The sequence below is a fragment of the Silurus meridionalis genome, chromosome 8, assembly GCF_014805685.1.
Source record: "Silurus meridionalis isolate SWU-2019-XX chromosome 8, ASM1480568v1, whole genome shotgun sequence".
In the NCBI taxonomy this organism is placed as follows: Eukaryota; Metazoa; Chordata; class Actinopteri; order Siluriformes; family Siluridae; genus Silurus; species Silurus meridionalis.
This window is the reverse complement of record NC_060891.1, coordinates 17,671,006-17,693,356: the sequence shown is the minus strand read 5'-3', so window position 1 is coordinate 17,693,356 and position 22,351 is coordinate 17,671,006. Positions and strand designations below refer to the sequence as shown.

General features: G+C 37.7%; 1 protein-coding gene across 1 annotated transcript in view; it reads left to right on the top strand.

The window, feature by feature from the left end:
• Window positions 1–15,355, top strand: part of LOC124390438 (kelch-like protein 29) — an 88,835-nt gene extending 73,480 nt beyond the window's left edge. The window contains exons 13-15 of the mRNA XM_046856371.1: window positions 7,237–7,430; window positions 12,588–12,732; window positions 13,986–15,355. Coding sequence (XP_046712327.1) covers window positions 7,237–7,430; window positions 12,588–12,732; window positions 13,986–14,169 — 523 coding nt within the window. The 3' untranslated portion in view covers window positions 14,170–15,355. The remainder of the gene's footprint in view (window positions 1–7,236; window positions 7,431–12,587; window positions 12,733–13,985) is intronic.
• The last annotated feature ends 6,996 nt before the right edge of the window (window positions 15,356–22,351 follow it).

The window sequence follows — 22,351 nt, the reverse complement described above, 5'->3', positions numbered from 1 at the left end:
TCAAGTGACTGAGTATTACAGATACCCATCCAGCTATAAAGACTTTAAGAATTGGCACAAAGGGAGCCAACAGTGTGCAAAGGCTATCCATTAAATGTACAAGAGATGTCTCAAGCTGCAAAACAATGGAAAGATAAGACTTTCAAGAATTCCGCATTTAGAATAAATATATACATCCACCTTAAATATATAAGTATGTCTTTCCTCTCTTTGATTAAATATTTTGATGAATTATGATGGAATAATATATATCTATAAGACTAATCACTGCATGAATATAACCTTTCTTACGCTCATAGCAGCATTTACCGATTAACTTTTGCCTATACCATACACCACATATTCTTTAATGCATACAACTGCTTTTCTTCCTGCTATATGTCTCTACTGTAATTATCATACTCCCACTATCTTACTGTCGCCCAGAAGATGATGGCTTTCCTTTTGAGTCTGTTCCTCTTGAGGTTTCTTCCTTATTCTGTCTTCTGGAGGTTTTCTTGCCCCTGTCGCCTCTGGCTTGTTCATTAGGGATCTAAATTTACATCCCATCTGATTTGTGACAGAGTCCCTTGTTAAAAGTGCCAAACTATTAACCAATTGGCCATTCCTATCAGTATTAATGTTCTCTATGTAAAGAAGAGTTTAGCATGGTGGTCATAATATCTTCACACTTTCACTGAACATGCAGTTATCATTAGATTTTTAATGAAAGGATTTGATTGGATTAGATTAAAATGCATTAAAATGCACTTATAACTTTTCATAATGCAAATGTTCACCTTGAGTGCCTTCAGCTTAATGTCCTGACCTTTAACAGAAGTGAACAAAAACTGAATCAGAATGAAGTGTTTTGGACTTTTCTTTCTTTCTTTTTTTTTTTTTTTTTTTTTTTTTAGTGAATAGACTTCTGTGAATATTTAGTAATTATGATTTGCATCAATGCAAAATTATCCTTCAATGCAATAAAGTTTTTAGGTCATTTTTTTCCTAACAAGATAATATGCAGTGTTTGATTAAACTTTAACTAATATCCTGGGGGTGTTTGCTTTAGAGAGAGAATTATGTATTAGAAATCGTCTAAAAAAAGTCAAGAGTAGATCAATAGGTGTCGCATACCTTTGGGAAATGTCAATATTCGGACATGGACTGTGAGACAGATGAAAGAGACTGATAGCTGTCTTGATGTATTTAAAAAAAAATTAACAGAAAAAAAAACCCAAAATGATTCAGGTGGGAATTTATTGATATAACATTCCTATGGTTAAATAAGAACGAAACAATTTGATAGGGTTCCGCATTTGCATATAAAGAAGCAAAAGGATAATACAATAAAAGTGGGGGGTAAAAAATGCAGAACCATGATGTACAGTACTTTGCAAAAGTTAGGTATGTAAAAATGCTGAAAAGTAAGAATGTTTTTTAAAAATAGAAGTGCTAATAATTATTTTGATCAATTAACAAGATTGAATGTAAATGAACAGAAGAGAAATCCAAATCAATATTTGGTGTGACCACGTGTTGCCTGCTAAACAGCATCAAGTCTTCTAGGTACACTTGCACACAGTTTTTGAAGGAAGTCGGCAGGTAGGTTGTTCCAAAAATCTTGAAGAACTAACCACAGATCTTCTGCAGGCTACTTCAAATCTTTTTGTCTCTTAATATTATCCCAGACAGACTTGATGACCTGGAGATCAGGGCTCTGTGGGGACCAAACCTATTACTTCCAAGACTCCTTGTTATTATCTATTTATCTGACATTGGCTGTTTGTTTATGTTTTTTGACCTGCAACAGAATAAATTAGGGGCCAATCAGATGCCTCCCTGGTGGTATTGCATTGTGGATACGTATCTGCCTAAAGTTATCAGAATTTAGAACACAATTAATCCCGACCAAATCTCTTAATCTATTTGCAGAATGCAAATTTAAAAGAAACCTCCACCAAGCTTCACTGTTTTCTGCCTCATTATTGTACTGCGCTCCAGTCCTTCGGCAAACAACTTGTTTCCTGCTACAGCCAAATAATGTACTTCACCAAATTTTGACTCATCAGTCCAGAGCACATGTTGTAATTTTTCTGTACCCCAGTTATGTTTTCATGCATAGTTAAGTCACTAAGCCTTGTTTTTGCATTGCAGTATGGCATTTTGGCTGCAATTATTGAATGAAGACCAGTTCTGGCCAGATGTTTCTGGACAATAAATGGGTGTACTTGGTCCCCCTGGTTTCTGCCAGTTCTTTGCTAATGGCACTTTTGCACATCTTCAGATGTCAAAGAAAAGTAACATGTGTCTTTCATCTGCTGCATAGGGTTTCCTTGGCCGACAACTGCTTCTATGGTCCTCAACATTACCTGTTTCTTCTTGCATTTTAAAAATAGCTTGAAAAGCACATCTTCAAACCACAGTTCGCTTTGCTTAGTAGAGACTTTGCTGATGCAGTATAACTACCTTGTGACTTGTTGCTGTGTTCAGTCTTGCCATGGTGTATGACCTGTGACATTAAACTAATTTGAGGTCTTTTACAACCTCAAATTAGAAGCAGAGTTTGGCTATTCCCCACACAGTTATAAGCTCCTACACAGCTGTTTCTGTTTCATTTAATGACTAGATTTCAATCTACATATGAAATTGATCATCATTAGCACCTGCTTGGTATAACTGGTTAATCATCCACTTGACTCTGATCGTACAAAATCCCTGACTTTGTGCAAGTGTAAGAATGATGTTGGTCCAAAGGGTGTCACACCAGATATTCATTTGATTAAGGCATTCTTGTTTTACAGCATTTCTTCACACCTACCTGAAACATTTGCACAGTACAGTACATCACATCTTTCTCTATGTTAATGAAGGCAGAATAAAGACACTTTAAAAATTAATTTAAAAAAACTAAAAGGATGATATGAGAATGTAGCTGAACCTAAATGAAACTGAATGAGAAATAAATAATATGATGCTAGTATTTTGTCAGTTTATCTTTATAAGTAGTCTTAAATCACTGCACTTGAGTTTTCTACCCTAGTTTTTACATTTTTAAGCATATGACTTTACTATAAAATAGCATTTGACCTAGCACATTTGCAACACTCAAAATATTTATTAAACTTGTACCGTGTGCTGACCTGATCCTGTGCGAGAAATATTAACTAAAGTTGAATCTTAGAAGTCTTTCTTTTAGCTCACATAATTTCATTATAACATTTGTTTCCGACAAAACTGCCTAACTGTAAACTGTTGTGCTTAAATTCAAATATACAGTTAGTATGAGATGTGCACAGTTTCGATATTAACTCAGCATTATGTTTGTATAGTTTAACACTGAATACAGAATAGACAAATCCTTGATGCAGAAACAATTCAGAGTTTGTGTGCAGTCAGAACTGCTGTTTTTTATTTTTAAGAGTTGGTTGAAAAAGGCTGGTGTGTGTGCTTGCACTCAGCATGTACACCCCACATGACTCCCTAATCTGTTCTGTGGATGGATGGACAGCACTGTGCCCCAGTAATGATGCCAGAGGGCCCGCAGGTCAGCAGCTCTCACTGCCCACGAACCAATTGTACAATAAAACCACTAAATCAGTGTGTTACAGCACAATATACAAATCCTATTAGACCAGGGACGATTTATGACATCTGTAGGCCAGTCCTCTTCCTCCTCCTCTTCCTCCTCATGTTTTCCCATGACTGTCTGGGTTGTCAAGGTGCCCTCCTTTCTCCCAGACAAATACAGTCTCTATCTCTCTTTAACACACACACACACACTCCACTTTAGGAAGACTGCTCAGGAAATTAGTTTGTTTATTGGGTATTTTGTATGGCAAGCATGGCCTAGTTTGAGACTGCGCTGCTCATAATGTAAAGGTGAAGGTGGTTGGTGTGCGGAGATAAGTAATGGCATGAGCGCTGCTGCTCCACCTGGGTGGGATTAGTCATTGAGCTGGATCATTGCCTTCTTTCCACTCTGACTCTTCCTCTTGAAGTCCGCGCCCCTTTTTTTGCTGACATTGCTGATGGCCACATTGTGAAGGAGATATGCTAATATCTACTTATGCATGGACACTGCTAAAGAAACTGTAACAGGGCATAATAATGTCACTGCGTTTGTTCATTTAATGGTCAACATCAGCCTTTAGTGAATGGCTATAATGCGGAGACACAGTAGAATGTGTTGGATGGGAAAGATACTGTAGGTAAGACAATTTTACTCCTGTTTACTAAAAACAGTTTATGTGCCATTGATGCTTATTGAATCTGCAAGAATATTATTTGTTTTTTTTTTTTGTCTCAGCCAGTGGGAAGAGATTTAATTAATTTAGAATACTATTAGGCTGATCCATTTTATAATTAAAACTCAATGCATATTAGAGAGATTCTCTCCAAGTGTATCAGAGTTCTCCCTGAGTAATTTCTCATGGGAAGGCAGCATGGATAGATGGTTTAAGAGGCTTTTTATGGTCACTGGGATTTTATTACAGCCCCTGGCTCAGAAAAGATAGAAGAAACCTGAGATAAAGATATGCGACTGTAACTGTCATGGATTTGGCCACACTTACCACAAAGAGTGTTGATGAGATGAAAGGATGACATGCAAGCAGGCCTGCTGTGTAGTTACCATCTCCCCAGATATCTTACACAGTCCTGACCCTTACAAAGTTTCCATAGCCCCAGTAATACACCACCCCACCTGTCTTGGATGGCAGATGTGTAGACATCTTTAACTGCTTGTTTAATGTTTCATGCTGGTAATAGAGATGGGGGCATGTTTCCTTGGGGACAGCCAATCAAGAATCACACAACTGTGCAATCTTGCTTCCTGCAGTGTAACCAGCATGGGGACATTTGTCACTTCAACATGAGACACATACTTCTTCTCTTCTTTGAGTTACATACACGGTTATTATAAAATTGACCACTTTAAAGATGGTGGTGTGCAGTTTTAGCTTCAGAAGATCTGTCAATGTCTTGAAGTCGTTGTTTGAGATTCCCTTTTGGTAAAGATCGAAGAGGCAGCATGTGGTGTTATTAAGAGTTGGATATATTTTGTACATGTTTTTGTACACATAGTCATAAGAAGTTTGGGGTCTGATTATCTCTTCACACTTGTACCTTGCACTGGTGCATTAGTACCTTTTTTTTTACCGCTTTTCAAAGAAAAATAAACATTTATAAAAAAATATTAAAAAGTGGAAACATTTTTAATTTTATTAAAGGAAAAAGAGATATCATTGCATGTTACAGACAGGCTTCTGAAAAGGCTATTTAATTGTCTGAAATGGCCTCTTTTATAGATATTATAGATAATAGATAAGCTTGTGGCAATTATCAAGACGAAATGTAAAAAACATCTGGCTTGTAAGAATATTTGTAATCAAGAGAATCCATATGATCCTTCACATGTGGTAAGAAAAAGTTGAATACATTTCTTCTAACCAGTTGCATTTAGAAAAATTATGGAAAGGTGTGAGGTGTTGTTTTGCTTGTTCTCAATAATTCAGACTTGTGTCCTGGTGCCCATGCTTGATTATTTTAGTAATTAATTTGAAACTACTGATAATCTACTGATTAGAGCCACCATGACCCTGTAGAACCTGGTTTTATTTTTAATGTCACTTTTTTACAACAAGCTGTGAGAAGAAAAAAATCCTCTAAGACCTTATTTCACATAATTAGTTCCTTCCACTGCACTGTAAAACTTCCATTAAACAGCGACAGAAGTCAACTGATAACACACTCCCTCTGTGTAATTAATGGCCTCAGCCATGTGCTGCTGAGCTGACAATGAAACTGTGCTGCTCAGAATGGGCACCAAGGGAGAGGCTGGAGCATTGCATTTACAAGCCATCTGCTTCCATTTCAATGTTAGCTCTGTTTGTCAGATGTAGACGAGCCACTGTTTGCAGCCAGTGTTGACTGTTCCCATTGCATGACTTCTGTCACTTTGAATCGCTTGACTGATTTGAGTGTTGGTGTAGCGGGCGTTTGATCTGCTTGATGATGTTTACAGCAGGCTGTCTCTCTGCATCATCGCTGATCATGCACCTCTTAAATGCTCCATAGGTAAAGTTGGCTCATCTGCACAAAACTAAGTCACCTGCACATTTTATTAGACTGATAATGTTTGAAGTGAGAGAGCACAGCTTAGTCCAACTCCCTGCTCAATTTTCACTTTTCTATCAGGCAATCTCGTCAGCCAGCCCGATACTCCCCATTGGCCCTCCTCCAGCATTGAGTGCACGATCTTGGTTTAGAATCTGGGTTGCTCAGCCCTTCAATCAGAGCCCTGTCTTGTATCGGATTGCACAGTCCACACATAACATCCGCTTTGACCTGTGGGTTTATGCCATTGGATTAGATAAGGAGGAACCAGAGTGAAATTTAATGATGTTCCTCGTGGGCTCAGACACCCGCAGTGCCTATTCCTGTATTTTTTGGCATTTAAATGACCTCGAAATAGTTGCAGGTGCATTCATTTTCGCCTACGGCAAGGCGAGGATAGAACCAAATCTCATGGGTTTAGTGAACTGATTTGAGTCTGATTGATATGCTTAAATGTCGTCTTAATGCATTTTTTGGGCTGTTGACTGCCAAATCATTACAGTACATAATGGAAGCATTCCTTAGGACAAATGTCTGAATCTGCTGAAGGAGAAAATCTACACATGACCTGGCCATTTTAGTCTGACTTAAAAACAAAAACATACAATAAATATACTCATTTGTTTATTATAGATAGACACAAATAGCATCATATCAGTTGTGTCACATTTAATAGTAAAATTTTTAATAGTTACATTTAATTTTATGGAAAACCTCCTGGTATCACTTTCATTATACCAATAATATAAACAAAAAAACCCCAAAAAGTCAAATACACAGTTTGTGTAGAGAGTTCGCTCTCCTGAAGACAAAGTGCTGACACCTGAGACTCTTATTTTTTTGTACATTTTAAATAAATGCCTGACTGCAAATATTTTGTTCATTGATTGGCAATGATTGGATCTTATAAATCGGTTGTTAATATAGAAATGATTTCATTATAGTATGCTTGAACTGAGCATGAACTGAATTACAGACATAGATGCTGTCAAAACCCAATCAACACCTTCTTACCAATCGGATTCAGGGCTTCAACAGTGCTATGATTTAGAATTAAATATTACACATGCTGTTTTTTTTTTATTTCCTAATCCTACAGCACAACTGTCACTGGTTAAATGTGGTTTATTTTATGTCTAGGTATGACACTATTACAAACCAGTGGGAGACGGTGTCATCTTTGCCGAAGCCAGTGCATTCTGCAGCAGCGACAGTGTGTCGGGGGAAGATCTACGTGTTTGGAGGGGTAAACGAGGCTGGACGCTCGGCTGGAGTCCTGCAGTCTTATGTGCCACATACCAATGCTTGGAGTTTCATAGAATCCCCAATGATTGGTATGGTTTTTTTTTTTGTTCTTCTACCCGATTCTTTATTTTCCTTCATATCTGATGTACATTTTTCTAACTAACTAATTTCTTGCAAAAATTATTTATGAACTTTATGAAGTTCAGCAATGCATAGGTAGGTGTGCTATTACAAGAGGTTGAAACTTGAATAGTATTTTAAATACCTGTATCTTAGCTTTGACTAATGCCTGGTATACACAGTATGATTTTGGGCTTCCTAATTGAAAATGACCAAAGTGAAAGCTTCTAAACAGTGGTCCTACATCGTACTGTGTACTGATCAACGCAAAATGGCACTAAAACCTAAACACCATGGAGGAAAAAAAGAGCTAAAAAGAATACTGGTTGCACTTATTTTTCGTGTAGGATTGCATTTATGCAACCTTACCAAGTTACAAAATTGCCATTTAAGTTTGCGTATTTTCCCTAGCAATGTCTGAGTCCATATTCAATGAGTACCCATAAAAACCATAACTGTCAAAGAGCAATTTGTCTTGCTCTATTTGTTTACCACTAGCACATGCTGATGACATTCTAAAATAACAGCAAATGCTGAAGTTTTAGTCAATAATAACTTGTGTCATAGCCTATGATTCACTAGGTGTCAATTAATTAGATCAATGTCACACAATGTAACTTTTTATCATCTTATAAGATAAAAATTGCATAGTCTATTGCAGACATAACTCAACAGATATCAGTATTCAGTACCAAGTGACACATCTTACTTTAACTTTGACAACATTGTTTGATTTATAGAGATCCAGACAAAAGTAAAGCTCCGAAGAACCTTAAAACCACACGACTCCCTTTGCTTGAATACATTTTTGTCTTCTCTCTTTTTTTCTTCTGTCTGACTGTTTTATCAAGATAATGTATGTTCCACGAGGAACACTTGTTCCAAAGTGTTCTCCACTAGCTGTGACATAAACACACTGAGCCGGGAAACAACAATCTATAAAACCACTGCTATACCCGCGAGCAAGCAAGCTGCTACAAAACCTGCTAAAAGAGGCCAGATCAAGGTTAACAAATGGTTGTGAGGATCATTTAACAAATTTTTTTATTGGGGGTTATTCCACTTTCCAACTTCTCTATTTTTCTCAAATGGCATGAATTTCAAGTTAGGCAGCTCAACTGATTATATATATATATATATATATATATATATATATATATATATATATATATATATATATATATATATATGTCTTGGGACAGACTGAATAATTCAACAGACTGTAAGAATACAAAGATTTTTGCACTGTGTAGCAATACATATTTTAGTGTCTGAAAAAGTATACGTTTCCATTTATAAATGTGAAAATGTTTCTAAATTCACATCATGCCCTTCTTTTTTTATCTCGATGAACTTTTTGTGGAAGTGGACAGTTCACGGTCACTATCATTTAATACTGCTTTTAATTTAGCCATTAAATAAAGTATACACTAAATGCCTGTAAATGCAGATGAAATGAAAAAGTAAGCACACAGGAATGTTTATTCGGAAATCAGCATTAGATTTTTACAAGGAGATGTTTGGAAAAAAGCGCTTACTGCAACACAGTAACCAAGTAGTGAACCACTAATATAGATGGTGTGACTAATGGAATGTAAATCAGAGAACAGTCTGACAAGTAAAGTGTGAGATCTGTAAATGGATAGAACAGCAGAGCAATGATTCCAACCAGTGTTAGATTACATCAGTAAAAAACTAAAACAAATGCACACAGGAGCATAACTCTCAGCCAGGAAAAGAGAAATGATATCAGCCTTGATACACAGTATAGAAACACACACACACACACACACACACACATACACACACACACACACACACACACACACACACACATACACACATATTTAAGACCTTATATTACTACACAGTTCCCATAAAGCTAAATTACAACTCTGTATCCACTGAATTATTGTTTATTGAGAACACTAAAAAGCGAAAAACTCAAATATTAAATATTTTATATCCATATTTTACTTCACATAACCAATACCTTAGTCTTTTGTCTTATGAAAGAGCAGGCTAGCTGTGTTTATTTCTGTTAAAGGGGTCAATGAACCACGAAGGGTTCTAGTGCTGTCAAGTGGTACAAATATGCTTGAGTACACAAATAATGAAGTGTGTGAGGCCTGTGCTTTAGGATGGCAATGTTTTGCTCTTGTCCCAATCCTATTGTGAAGGTTAAAATCCATTTATTTACACGTAGTTTTGAAGGGAGTTTATGGGGAATGTTCTCTAAAGTTCCTTTGGGTAGCCATGTTACTGATGGCCTGTGCCTGGTTAAAAATCAGCCTGTGACTTTGAATCCAAATACAGCAGTGAATTGTTTGTAGCAATATATTGCTGGTTTTAAGTGAATAATATCATAGCAATAATAATGATAACAGTAATAATAATAATTACAAAACTACTACTGCTACTACTACTGATAATAATTTCACACTGAAGATAAATCAAGTGCTATATATTTGTCACTGATCCATCATACCAGATTTTTCATTATTCATCATATTGGACTCTCTTACTCATTTCATTGGTTTCCAGTTACGTATATTATTACTGATATTGTGCCTAAATATAGTGATGTTTGTGCTCAAGCTAAAATAGGTGTACAAATTTCACACCAATTTTGACCCAACAGCCTTGACAAAAAGGCTGTTTTTCCCCCATTCAGTAATTACAAAATAGGCACATGTAATAGTCATTTTTATACTTATAAACTGCAATTATTGTTATTAGGCATATTCAGTAAGTTGTTGTATAGTCAGAGAAGGTTCTGATTCCAGTTAGACTTCACAGCTTGTATCATGGCTGCGGTTTTTACTGACTGCAAAAGAAGTGTTTTTTTTTTTTTTATGTTGAGTGTGCCCTTGCTCAACTCTTCTGCTCATGTTGCCAAGAAGTGACAACACTGTATCTGCCATGGAGAAGTGACCAGTTTCCACACCTGCTGGTGCACTCTGTGTTTTGGGGCAGACAGAACGTTGCTCTGGGAGGTGCTCATGCAGCGCTGGTTAATGTTATGTGTTTAAGATGTAAATAAACCTGCTGCTGAGGCATGCTGCCTACGGCTAGCTGTACCACACGCATCACAGAGCGGCGAAATGACAACTTCACACGGCCAGGCTTCCAGCTTTCTGAGAGCCGCAAACTTTGTTAAAATGAGAAAGTGCGAGACAGCATGTACAACCGAGAGGAGCTTTGTTATCAGTCAGTGAGTGTGTGTTTGTGCTGTTGGGGGAAGGGAGCAGTTAAGGGGATTTCAGAGAGACTCGGTTAGGAGTGGCGTTTATCCTACTGGGGTTGCTAGATTGACACTTCACTGCTTGGTAGGGGTGCAGAGCTTGCTGTATGGGCTAAAAACACATACATACACATACAAAGTAATTTATTGGTGACAGCTTCCCCACACGTGTGGTCAAGCAAAGAGCTGTGTGTCAAAGGCAGATTACATCAGTAGGCTTATGTACAACTACTGCTGTGCCAAAAGTCAAAACACTTCTGATGCTGAACCATAGAGATCTGCAACACTGCACTGTTGGGAACGAGTTAAATTCAGTGTTTACCTTCTTAAGAGCAAAGCATTGCCTTATGCACTTTATGTGCCTCTACATTGCTAATCTTTTGGATGCTGAATCCTGCTGTTCTGTTAGTTGATTTTTTTCATATTGTTCAGAATACAGAACTTTACCTCAGGAACTGCCATTCCACAACCAGGAGGGCACGAAATGTAATTAACTATACAAGATTCACTTCGCTCCAGAGAGTGATTTTGAAATCGCAGCTGTTTTGGAGAGTGTGATTGTAATTCAATTATTTTCCAACCTCATCAATTATTCATGTGCTTTCCCCTTGCTTATTTACCCAAACATACAGAAGTGAATTGCACTCAGTCCAGCAAAATATATAGAGCAGCCTTTATATTGATGATCAATGCAAGGTTTAGTTTGTTTATGTCCACCATTTCGCAACACATTTGCGTTTTTGTTTTTTTGTTTTTTGTCTGTTTAACGGAAATGGTGAGATAAATAAATTTTGAAACAAATTACTTTTGATGGATGGGCTCTGTTCACCAAAAAAAGTGTTTCCATTGGGTCAATAGTAATTCTGTTTAAAATTACATAATAAGGACGCACTGGTTGACAAAGTAGTCATTTAGATAATGGCTTATTATGTAGCTCAGTTTTGAAAGGTATAATCAAGTGCAATTGTATGTAATTGTATGCAATTGTATGTAGTTGGACTCCTGTTCTGTTCTGTTCTGTTCTGTTCTGTTCTGTTCTGTTCTGTTAAGATTCTGTTCTGTTCAGACCACAGTGCTCTTGAATGCTATGGTCTAAACAGAATGATTCCAGCTCAATCTTAAATTTGATTGGTCAGGTGTTTGTGAAATTGTGTGTGATAATTGTTTCAGCTGTAATTCAAATCAGCACTTCAGGTCTTACTGTTATTGAAAAGAATTGTAACTTTGGAATTAAGTTCTGTACAGTAAAACCCTGTTGTACGAGCAACTAATAGTACAAGCAAACGGCGATATGAGCGACCTTACTCGTAAAATTTTACCCTATTTTGCAAGCAAATTTTGAAGGCACGAGCAAACCCACGCTGCCCGTTCCCCGCTTTCGGTCAAAAGTAGCTTAGTCGCTTAGTTGATGACGTATCGCTCGGTCGATCTCTCGTTGTTCAGTGCAGCAAAAACGTAACTTTTTTAGTGTTATATTTTTATTTCACTAGAAAATCAGTGATGGTGCTGGGAAAAATAAAGTAAATAGAATTACCATTAAAACTTGAATGGTTACGAGCGTAGTGTGCGTCTCACACTCTCAATCAACCACTATCACATAGGTAAGAGTTAAAATATGTTTACATTACGGTAATTTGCGGTGTATTTGTTTGTTAAAATATGCTACAAATACTTTTAAGTGCAGAAATAAGCGATCGAATAAGGTTTTGGAATGGATTAAATCGCTTTTACATTCATTCTTATAGGGAAAATCATTTTGAACGTACGAGTTGATTATTTTCCTGTAACAGCACACCCTAAAGTGATACATTATTATTAACTTATTATTATTATAATACTTATTTAGTCTTTCTTTCTCCCACTTGTTGTGTGTGTTATACAGATAATAAGTATGCTCCTGCTGTAACACTTAATGGCTTTATCTTCATCCTTGGAGGAGCATATGCCAGAGCCACAACCATCTATGACCCTGAGAAAGGCAACATCAAAGCAGGACCCAACATGAACCACTCAAGGCAGTTCTGCAGGTAATGAGTTCAGACTGACCCACAGTCAATATGACCTACCACCAGTTCACATGTATTCTAATGCAGTAATGCCTGTAATATTCATGCTGAAAGTTATTTTATTGGTCAGCATCCATTCATTCTTTCTGCCTATAAACTCTAGCAAAAAAAATGCTAAAAATGTCATGTTTCTCAAATGTAATGCAGCTGTCTGCCTCACAGAGTCATTGTGTTTTCGCTGGGGAGAGCGACAAACTCGAAAGGATCCATTACAGTGAACTGCCTCTCAGTGTCGGAAAAAAGTGAAGAAACTTGTATCAAAAGTAGTTTTAAAAGCACCAAAGCCTCTTACATGCACTTGAATGTCTTTCATGCCACTAAGGCACTTTTTTGATTGTCTCATCCATATCCACAGCTTTCTCTGTTAATTTGCGAGTAAGAACAGTGGTGTTGCAAAAGGCACAAGTGCTTTGAAACATTTCCGTTCTTTAGCTCCAAGGCTGTTCCCTGTCGGAGCACAAAGGCACTTCTGCCTGCTTGTTTTTATGTTTCATGTTTCACAAAAATATTAAGCAGTTTTATCTTGTATCAGTCCCTGCATTTTCATTTCAGTCAGAAACATTGACATTGGTGTGGAAAAATCCTCTGGAAATGGAATGATAAGGATATAAATTGCTTTGCTTAAAAATTTTTTTTAAATTGAAAGAGATGGAATACATTTCTGGTCCCTTGGGTTAAGCTTTGGGTTGCATCTGTCTCCTGTGCTGATTGGTATTCACAGCAGAGAGAGTAATTAGCTCAGTGGCAGATGAAGCGTGGATGAGCCGCAGAACAATTGCTTGTTCTCTGCATCTCCAAAACATAACTGTGTGCGCGTGGATGTGTGTGTATGTTGGTGTGCATTCACGCGCATGCTCTTCTCGACGCAATACAGCTGTGTTTGCGCTACGCATTCTGTATGGTTCTCAAAAATGGCACGCCAGTTCCAGTCACAGTGCTGAGAGTTTCCTGCATTAGCATGCACAGGCATGCAGAGAGTGTGAAATGAACACTGCAAAAAAAACAAACAAAAAAAAAGCGGGAAATTACGAAGTGAGTGATTTTATTTTTTTCCAGGTGGTGTATCCATATCCGTGTTGTCACTTTTCATGGGAAAAGTGTTAGAAATGAGGAGAATGGAATTGTCTTTGCACATCTAGCTATCTTGCATCATGGCGATCCTATAGTGTTTCTTCTCCTCTCATACATGGCTATGTTTCCCTTGCTTTGAGCAGTGCCGTGGTTCTGGATGGGAAAATCTACGCTACAGGAGGCATCGTGAGCAGTGAAGGTCCAGCGCTAGGCACCATGGAGGCCTTTGACCCCTGCGCCAACGCCTGGACTCTGCAGCAGAGCATGCCATGCCCACTCTTCAGGCATGGCTGTGTCATCATCAAGAAGTACATTCAGAGTGGCTGATGTTGGAACTAAGAAATACAGGATGCTGTTGCCTCGCCTTGCACACTCCTTCATCCTGTGCTCCCTTGCTAAACACTCACTGCCCCAGGATTACCAGTGCTGACACTAAAGTGTTGTGAAATCTCTCCTTTAACAATTTTTTCCTCCTCTCTGTATCTCTGATTCACTCTTATTCCATAACATCATCTCTTTCACTTTCAACAATATGGAATATAGAAACTCTTTGTTCCAACAGGCACTCTGACTCAACAAGGTGCTTTTGTGTAACGTATGCCACCTCAAGCTGCTGGCACTAAAGGATTGAGTTGCACTAGCCTTAATGCACCATCACAACTTCAATTCAATTGCGTACCTCTCTCGCTCTGTGACTGGTCAAATTTCACTTCTTTGAGTCGAACATTGTAGTTGACCTATTGTTAAACGGTTTCTAATGGGTTGTAATCATCAGTGTAGCAATATTAAGTGGGTTTTTTTTATTCAAGAAGGACTCAGCTCAGTTCTGACTCTAATAATGTGAAACATGCAGTTCATCTTTACAATAAGGGGTGAAATTATGAATTGTTTATTCTCCAATGAAATTTGCTGGTGTAAATTTATACATATTAGTACTATTGTAAATTATGTTGCAGAACGGAGCGTGTTTATGTCAAATGTGGAAAAAGCATTCGATCCCCCCCACCGAAACTAGAACCTGGAAACAAAGTACTGAAGTAGGAGATGATCTCACTGTCGTTTGCACTGGAAGGAATAGGGACTCACATTTCTGAGCTGGACTCCCAACCTGGGCTGGTCTACAAGTTGGAGCTTCACACTGGACTAATGCACATTTCTCTTGCACTCTGCCAAAGCACAAATAATCTGAGGGTCAGAGTGATGTCAAAAATAAATGTGATATTTTTACCTTTTATTTCCTGCTGTTTGCCAATTCCGGCAACATTGTTGGAATTCCGATTGAACAGAATTGGAATCTCTGTAATTTAGAGAAGAAAACCAAAATAATGTTTATTTTAGGAACTTGAAGTGTTGCCAGTTGTTTCTAGACAAATGTATAGTATATTACTGAAATGGTTATGTACCAAAAAAAAAGAACTGATCATTGCTACGTCGCAGCTATTGTTCCAATTAATGAGAGTGCCTCATCATTTATTAGAACAATAATAACTCAAATACAGTTGATTCTTAATGAGCTTGGTGTGTTTGCTTTATTTCATTTAGACCTGATGCTTCAGCAGGTAGTCTTGTTTCTTCAGAGTCTTTAGCTATAAGTAGTTTATTTTTTCCTTGTGGCTGTGTGTGTTTCTTCCAGCTATTCAAGGTTTTCTCCTACCTCATAAAATGCCAGTTTGAATTGAATGGGTGAATTTGTTGCCCTGTGATGAACTGGCATCCCATCCACGGTGCATACATTCTAGAAATCTACCACAACCTTGACCGGGATAGAATGCTCATAAAATATTTATGAATTAATTAATTCATAAATAAATTACCTATATTTCAATGATGGTACAAGCATGTGTGTTTTTTCCCATTTTCTTCTCAATATGGTCAACTGCCAATTCCCACCCACCAGCCAGCTCTCCCTATCATAGGACTTCTATCAATTGGGGAGGGTGAAGGATAACACATTTTCTATTCTCAAAGATGCATCAGATGGCAGCATTACACACTTACAGTCAAGAATGATTGGCAGGCAAGGTAGCATGCCATCCCTTTTATCTAGAAAACACACCCAGCTTTGCTCTCCAGATTTCACATACATCATATATGGCATGATCAGGATTTAAACTTGTAATCTCCCAACAATGGGGTGAACACTTTTCTGTTTTGTTGTTGTTAACTTTATCATAGGTATTGTCAGTAAAATGTACTTCTGAATATGGGACAACAGATAGTTTATTAAAAAATTTGGCAATCTGGACAAAAAGTAATTTGCCTGGTACAATATTGTATTTTTATCTTACCATCACATACCAGCAGATCTTACTCTGCTTCAACGCTAGACAACAATCGCACAGAGTCGCGCACAGCGTCACCCCACCCCCAGCTTTGTGTGCCATATTGTGCAATGTCGGACCAGTTCATTTCCTCTCGGCTGTTTTATCAGCCTAGCTGTGTTAATAACAGACTGTCCTAGCCTGTGCCACAGCCTCAGTTGGTGTGCCATTAAACGCGTCTGACCGGAAGCTGGCAGCACTGCACCTGTCAGCCTCCATCTCCATCTCAGATAGAGGAGCCAGCTCTCAGCCTGCAATCAAACTCAGCCATCAACCCCCTGCTGGCATTTAAATCAACTGGCAAGTGATTGTGAGTCTTATCTCTTATAGGTGTTGGCTGTTTTTTGATTGCAAACTTTATAGAGGATTTGTCACTGTTCAGTCCTCTCCTAACAATCCTGGATACTCATTAAAACTCACTGTTTGTCCTGTAAACTGCTGTCACTGTAGCAATGAGCATTTTTTCTCCACTTTTTTTCCTTTTTTGGTCCCTTTTTTAGACTTCCCTTCTAAATAAATGATAATTTTGTACTAAGGCTTCGTTTGAATTGAAATCCTACAGCGGAATGCAATAGCTATATGTTAATCAGTGTAGATTGCTATAGTCTCACTCAGACAGACAAATATGGGCAAAAAACATCAAAATAATTATGCCTAAATGTCAAACAGTGCCTTCAAGATGCTTAGGTTGTATCAAAATTACTTTTTCACAGATGATTATGAAATAGTTTTTCCCTCTAGGATCATATAAGTCAATCAAAAACCTAGGCGGAATGTTCATGATTCATTAAACAAAAGGTTAATGTTATCCATGTGTCTTAATCCCCACTGACTTTGCAACATAGCCTGCATCTGCAGTTGTTCACAACTTTTCCCATACTGAATTGTTAACTATATATTGCAGGATCACTTGCCACTAAATTTCTGTTTTGTTTTTCATTGTTGTTGTTGGAATTTCATGCCTTCCAAATCCCTAATTTCATATTTACTGTGCAGAAAGCATTTAATCATATCTTTACTGGTGATCCAGTTTAGCAAACACATTGTCTCACTTGTTTTCTCACATTCATATTTCTCATTAAAACCTCTATCTTATCTAAACGAGTAAACACCTGCATATGCATGAATGCTATGTTTATTTAAGATAAAAGAGCATGAGCAACACGTCAAATCGCTTTCTATCCGCTAAACAGACTGTTTTGTTTTTTTTCCACACAGAAGCAGTGACTGCTAATCATTTAAAGTCATTCTCCAAATGAGAATCTTCTTTCATCCTCTTTGTACATGGAACACAATAATGGCTTCAAAAAAGCTGAATTGCTCTGTTTCTAGACAGTCAGGTTGATGTAGAAGTGCTTCAGCTAACTGCCTTAGGTGATGCAAATTATGCCTCGATGGAATGGTTGTCAGTGGTTTTTAAACAATGGTACTTTTGTGTCAGCTATTTCAAAAAAGATTTTTTTTTTATTTCCTGACATTCTTTATTTATTAATTTTTTTTATTTCCATATCATTCTTTCATCTAAACTCCATTTGCATAGGCGTTTTGGCATTAGTTAAGAGGTACTTAAGTAAGATTGCACCTGTTGAGGCATCATGACTCTTGCACTGGTTGACATGACATGACATGACATGACAAGGACACTTCAGGAGTGGATGTTTGACCATCATCTGACACACAAAAAATTTTCAATAATTGAATCATGATGGCAGTCAAGCAGAATAATTACTTCTTTATTCAAAACCTTCTTCATTTAATGGACCAGCAGTAATATTTTTGTATTCTTCAAGGAGAAACTGAAAAATGTTATCTGGGGAAAACTAAGAGTACGTACTATGTACTACACTCGTTTTATAACTACAAGGAAGGACATGGTGCGGAATTCCGGAGGGAATATTACGCTTGTCTACTTTAATTTTATATTAGGTTTTGTATTAGTTACATATATTCTGTTGGTATTTTGTAGGCCCCCAAGCTACATTTTCAGAATGCAATAATCACTATGACAATGAAATCAATGGAAAGATCAACTTAACAGAATGCAAAATATATATTTAAAAAAATGTAATGAATACAGAATGAGAAATTACATTTTGCAGTGACTCAAATTTAGAAATATTATTTCACATTAACCTTTTTTATTTTTTTTTGTGGCTCTGGTGAGTACTGTTTATTTCAGTCATTCATTTTTCCTCTGCCTGTCGGTAATGTTTACACAATATACTATTACTTGACCTTCTGTAATCATACTGAAGATTTACAGTTTCTAATAATTTCAAATGTCTTACCAATGCCTTTTACAAGGGGGTGAAAACATTTGGGTGAAAACCTATGTTTGCAATCAGTCAGTTTCCTTTGGGGTACTAGAGGAGAGCATGAAACATCAGACAAAGTGGAATTCTATTGTATTAAATGAGTGCAGCTGTTCAAGAGAGAAATTGAACAATAATGACCTTCAAAATCATCCCTAAGTACATAGATTATATTTCCAGTCAGACTTTAAAATGTATTCATTAATTAGTTTTTGGTAATGAAGCATTTACATTATCCTGATTAGAGTCATTTCAGACCTGAAGCCTATTCTGGTAACACTGGTAACACTGTATAGGATGCCAGTCCATCCCACGGCACCATGTAAATTCATGCAGGAAATTTAGTGCAGGTAATCAATCTATCAGTGTGTTTTTGGAACATGGAAGGAAACTGGAGTATCCAGATGAAACCCACAAAGAACATTTTATGCTCTGTACACTAAGTATCCTGAGCTCATGATTGAAATGTAGACCCTGATAATTTGAAGTAGCAGCATGTAAAAATTATTTGCAGATTTTGCTTTGTATAGCACTTGTAAATGCACACATACACATTTCACTAAGCATCTTTACAGTAAATTAGTGTTTTAGGTGGCTAAGGAAGGATGCAATCCAACAGATGAGCTACTGTAGCTCAATTTGCTGAAGAAGGTAATGCTGTTAATGCTTGATTGGTCAGGACTGTTTTGGCAGATAAAGGGGGACCAGCACAATATTATGCAGCAGGTCATCATGTTATCCCTGATCAGTGGCCATAAGGTTATGTCTGGTTTGTGTATATGCAGTATGTATAAGCTGCTAATTTCTTTCTGCAAACAACGAGCTACCTAACTCATGCTAGCACCTGTGCTTAGCAAACCAAGTGATAAAAGCTAGGCTCTCTCAAAAAACATGATAAAGCCAGTGGTATCTCATATACTTATATATAGGAGCTGTGGCACATCACAGACTAAAAGAAAGCTCTGTACTTTTTTTGTCCTAATGAAGGTCATTATATTATCTTCTCACTCCTGTTGACACAGCAAGCACCTTTAGGCCATCCTCACCATTGCCTGTTTGCTTTCAGACAAGCTGGCTGTTTTAAAAGCCCCCTCATTGTGACTTGTTCATGACACTGTGGGATTCTATTATATTTTATTTGGATAAACATAATGCGACATTAATCTTGAATAAACAGTAGGGATCTTTCAGCATGACTAAAAGCTAGGATGAAGTAAATGTTGTATGAAAAGAACGGATGTCTATGCTTCACACAGTGTTCAGTGTCAGGCCTTTAAGCCCATGCTGGTCTCTGCTTATTTGCACAAAAGATAAAAGCAGAAAGTGGACATGTGACCATGAGAGACAATGGCTTTCATTATCGACACAATCGCCATACAGGGAGTCCCAGAAGACCAGCTACATTAGGGAAATGAGCACTTTTTTTTTTAATGTGCACTTATTTTCTAAAGTATCTCTACGTGACTGTCATGTCTTTGTAAACACAAAATCATTTTTCCCATTCGTGTCAAGAATTTACGAATTTGTGACAGCTTTCCGATCCGGCCATGAGAATTATTGATTTTTCTTTTGTCTAAGGCATTTTTAAATGCAATTTTGGACATCCTATTTCACATTTAGTCCCCATTTGCTGTTATAATAACATCTACTCAGAGGTGGGAAGTAACGAAGTACAAATTCTTCATTACTGTACTTAAGTATATTTTACTTCACTGTTTATTTTTTTACTTTTTACTTTCACTCATTACATTTTCACACCAATATCTGTACTTTCTACTTCTTACATTTGGGCTTGTTACTTTAGTTTTATTCTATTTGGTAAATATATAAATTTGAATATGATTGATCAACTTTATTCCCCTGTAGTTACTGCAGGCCTGCACATCTCCCTTATTCTTAAAGATCGGTACAGCACACTACTTCTCCATTACTCAAGCATCCTCTCACCTTTCATAATCTTGTTAAACAATCTAAAAATTTCACTGCCATCTCTTAAAAACATCTCCACCCTTCTACCGGTATGTCATCTGGTCCTACTGACTTTCCACTCTTCACCCTCTTAATTGCTGCTCTCACTTTCTCCTTACTAATCCTATCCACTTCCTGCTTCAAAATCTCCACATCATCCAGCCCTTTCTCTCTCTCTCTCTCTCTCTCTCTCTCTCTCTCTCTCTCTCTCTCTCTCTCATTTTCATCGTTCATCAGCTGCTCAAAATACTCCTCCATCTTCTCAACACACTCTCCTCACTAGTCAACACATTTCCATCTCCATCCTTTATTGCTTAAACTTGCAGCATAGACTCCTCATACGTCTTTTCCTTGGCTTTCGCCATATCCCGCTTCACCTGCTGCATCATCTCCTTGTACTCCTGCCTACTTTTCTCATCTCTCTGTCGATCCCAATCCTGTCTTGCCAACCTCTTTCCCCTTATGCTCTCCTGCACTTCCTCATTCCACCAACATGTCTCTTTGTCTTCCTTTCTATTTCTAGATGTCACACCAAGTACTTTTCTAGCAGTCTCCCTCATCACTCCTGCAGTAGTTTCCCAATCATCCAGCACCTCTTCACCCCGCCCAAGCCACTGTCTGATCTCTTCCCTGAACCTCACACTACAGTCTTCCTCCTTCAGTTTCCACCATCTTATTCTTCTTTCAGTCCTCACTCTCCTCCTCCTCTTTTTCTTCAACTCCAAAACCATCCTACAGACCACCATCCGATGCTGTCTAGCTCCACTGTCACCTGCCAACACCTTACATCTTTACGTCTCCAATCTCCTTTAGGTTGCATCTCCTACATAGAACATAGTCCACCTGTGTGCACCTTTATCCACTCTTATACCTCACCTTATGCTCCTCCTTCCTCTTGTATATGTATTCACCACTCCCACCACTTTTATCCCTTTCACATTCCTCTCCTTAATGCCATACCTACCCTTCACCTCCTCATCACCTCTGTTCTCTTCACCTACATGGCCATTAAAGTCTGCCCCAATCACCAATCACCAATCTTTCTTTCCTAGGTTCACTCTCCACCACTTCATCTAACACTCCAGAATTTTTCCTTCTCCTCCATCTCATAGCCAACTTGTTTAGCATAGGCACTGATGACATTTATCATCACCCCTTCAACATCCAGTTTCATGTTCAGAAACTCTCTTTACCTCCACTAAACTCTTACTGTACTCTTCCTTCAGGATCACCCCTACAAAATTTCTTTTTCCATCCACACCATGATAGAACAGAATAAACCCACCTCCAATGTTTCTGGCCTTACTCCCTTTCCACTTGGTCTCCTGAAGACACAACATATCTACCTTTCTCCTCTCCATCATATCAGCTAACTCTCTCCCTTTACCAGTCATAGTACCAACATATAAAGTACCAACTCTAACCTCCACCCTCCTACACTTTTCCTTTCCCTGCTGTCTCTGTAGACGTCTTCCTCCTCTTCTTCTCCTCGTTCGGCCAACAGTGTTCAATTTCCATTGGTACCCTGTTGATTAACAATACCTGTGGCGGTCGTTGGTAACCCGGGCCTCATGTACAGGCCAACTCCAACTGCACTAATTTTAATAACGCGTGAATAATGCAGCGTGCATTTCTGTTTTAACATTTGTATAAAAAATATAATGAAATAAATATAAGAGGCAAAATTAAAACCTTTAGCGCAACAAACTAACTAACTTTAAAAATACGTTTATTCACAATATCCTTTTTAGTTGGATAAAAAAATAAAAAACTACACCAAAAATGTATTTTTAATCAGTAAACAATTGTTTTACTGATGCCTCAAGTCTCAAGTCAGCACCAAAATCCGCCATGATGCACACAATTAACCCCCTGTGGTGTCGACAAACACACTGGGACATTTTGTGG